Source organism: Diadema antillarum, unplaced genomic scaffold (genome assembly GCF_040938485.1).
Source record: "Diadema antillarum isolate AM-2024a unplaced genomic scaffold, OU_Dant_1.0 seq00001131_RagTag, whole genome shotgun sequence".
Classification (NCBI taxonomy): Eukaryota; Metazoa; Echinodermata; class Echinoidea; order Diadematoida; family Diadematidae; genus Diadema; species Diadema antillarum.
This window is the reverse complement of record NW_027271944.1, coordinates 495378-497691: the sequence shown is the minus strand read 5'-3', so window position 1 is coordinate 497691 and position 2314 is coordinate 495378. Positions and strand designations below refer to the sequence as shown.

Genomic DNA, 2314 nt, shown 5'->3' with positions numbered 1-2314 from the left:
ATGGAAGCAAGTTCTGCGTTCTCCGACGCGCGAGGGACCACGGTCAGTACCTCTACTGAAGATAGCAACCTATCAAATACTGTCGGGCCTACGACCATTGGCTATGGTATCTTTATTGTCATCATCATCGCTGGAAATCTACTTGTTCTGATGTCATACTATCGCGACAGGGAACTCAAGAAGCGTGGCGCGAACGTCATCATTTTCAACCTTGCCATCGCGGACTTTCTGGTCGGGGTATTTTCCCTTACGATCAACCTGTCAAGGATCGTGAGTGGTCGATGGCTGTTCGGTGAGGTTGTCTGCAAATTCTTCTGCATGGGGGACTACGTCCTTGTCAATTTCTCCGGAGCCATGATTGTATTCATCAGCCTTGATCGATACTGGCTGGTCACAAAGCACATCAAGTATCGCGTCTTTATGTCAAGGAGGCGAGTGAGACTTGCGATAGGTCTCATCTGGACTGGGATAGCCTCGTTTTGGTGCCTCGTCGTGTTTGGATGGCCCATATTTGGAGTTTCGGAAAGCGACGTAGACTATTCGCGGGACTGTTTTCTACCATACTTGGACGATCCTTCTGCAACCGTGTCTACCAGCGCTATAATGTTCTTGATTCCGTACGCGGGCGTGGTTGTCCTAAACGTTCTCATCTTTGCTAACATCAGAAAGCAGATGGCGCTATTTAACAGATACAAAATCACGCACTCTTCACAAAGTCGTCAAGCAAACCAGGAACCTTCTTGTACAGTCGGCACTGAGTGTCACAGAGAAGATTCTAATTCAAGGACTGTCTGCCCATCTACCAAAGGCGAAGCGACAGACGACCGGCAACCTAAGGTCTTCACAATCTCGCAGACTATGGTCTGTACTGGTCGCGACGACACCAACTTGGGAACAACGCAGTCCGGAGCCCGACTTCGAGCCAGCATCAAGCTAGCGTCCAGGCTTGCCTTGTTGGTTGCAGTGTTTGGTGCCTGCCTTCTACCCTACGAGCTGCTCTCTATTGTCAACGCGTTCTGTAGCAGCGGTTGTGTTGATCAACTAGCGTGGGACGTGGCGGAGAACATGTTGTGGGCCAATTCTGCCATCAATCCTGTGCTATATGCCCTAACCGATCCACGGTTCCGACGGAACGTCAAAGAACTTCTGAAATGTCAACACAAGGGTCGGACGATCTCAAAAACCTTCTTAACGACGTAGTTGTAGGTATGGAATATGGAAAAGAGACCTCCCTTTTGTTCATAAATCCTGTAGTTATATTTATGATATTATTGGTTGATTGTTGCCAAATGCGATTCCAGTGGATCTCAGTATATAGAACGTATAAGCTAAGCTGATGAAATGTACTACGCGTTACATAAACTAAGGTCCAGTTCTTTGAGTTCCTGGAGACTGGCATACGTCCGGCGCAGCTCGTACATAGATCACAGTGATGTAACTCGCGGAGTGCTACTAGTACACAAATAATGCACAAGTGGTGAGTGCGCTGGTACGGTGTGGCACACTCTCAGCTGCCACAACGCACCGAGGCGAGTTGTGGCACACTCTCAGCTGCCACAACGCACCGAGGCGACGCCGAGCGCGCCGCATTGTCCCAACGTCACGAACATTACACTGTGCATTACTTGTTTTATAAGATAGGTTTTGAGTGTAAAAGCAATTTTCTCACCGTGAAAATTTGTCTCAAAACAGCGTTTCAAAGGATAAATCTTGAAATTAATCATGTATGACAAACGATTCTAGAATCTGTCTTAATTATGTTATATCATCACCCTGTGTGTTGTATCAAGCATCGCACGTCGCAGGAAAGCTCGACCGCAGACTGTCCACGAATCTACTAAGTAGGCTACACTTGAGCCAAGTCCACGACCTAGTGACTTGAGCAAAATTTATTTCGTTTTTCTTTTGGCATTATTAATCTATTGGTCATAGCCATTAAATTGCCGACGATGTACATCATTGATACCTTTTAACACCAGCCAAGGAATGAGGTAAAGAGAAATAAACATCTCTCGATAACATCTCAATTTCTTTTTATAGCTCTGTTCTATTCCATGCTCTTGTATTTTGTATTTTGACCCAATAGTGCTCATTGTATAATCTTATTTCTGGACATCTCTAAAATAAAACACTTAAGGTCAGGTCTTAATTTAAATCTGCTGATTAAGTTCAGATTGAACAAGGAACATCTATTAATATTGGCAAGCAATGTCCAGGGAAAAAGTCACAACACACTATACTTGAATATCGTTCGCACATTTTCTATTGTTTCAAAGGTTTTTTTTTTTCCTGTAGCAAATGATACATATGATAC

At 44.8% G+C, this 2314-nt stretch overlaps 1 protein-coding gene across 1 annotated transcript; it reads left to right on the top strand.

Moving 5' to 3' along the window:
- LOC139744045 (histamine H3 receptor-like) lies at positions 1 to 1200 on the top strand. Its single transcript, XM_071654504.1, has one exon. The coding sequence runs from the start codon at positions 1 to 3 to the stop codon at positions 1198 to 1200; it is 1200 nt and encodes a 399-aa protein (XP_071510605.1).
- The last annotated feature ends 1114 nt before the right edge of the window (positions 1201 to 2314 follow it).

Excerpts from the sequence above, each read along its gene's own strand:
- LOC139744045 (XM_071654504.1), top strand. The coding sequence starts at position 1 with ATGGAAGCAAGTTCTGCGTTCTCCGACGCGCGAGGGACCACGGTCAGT.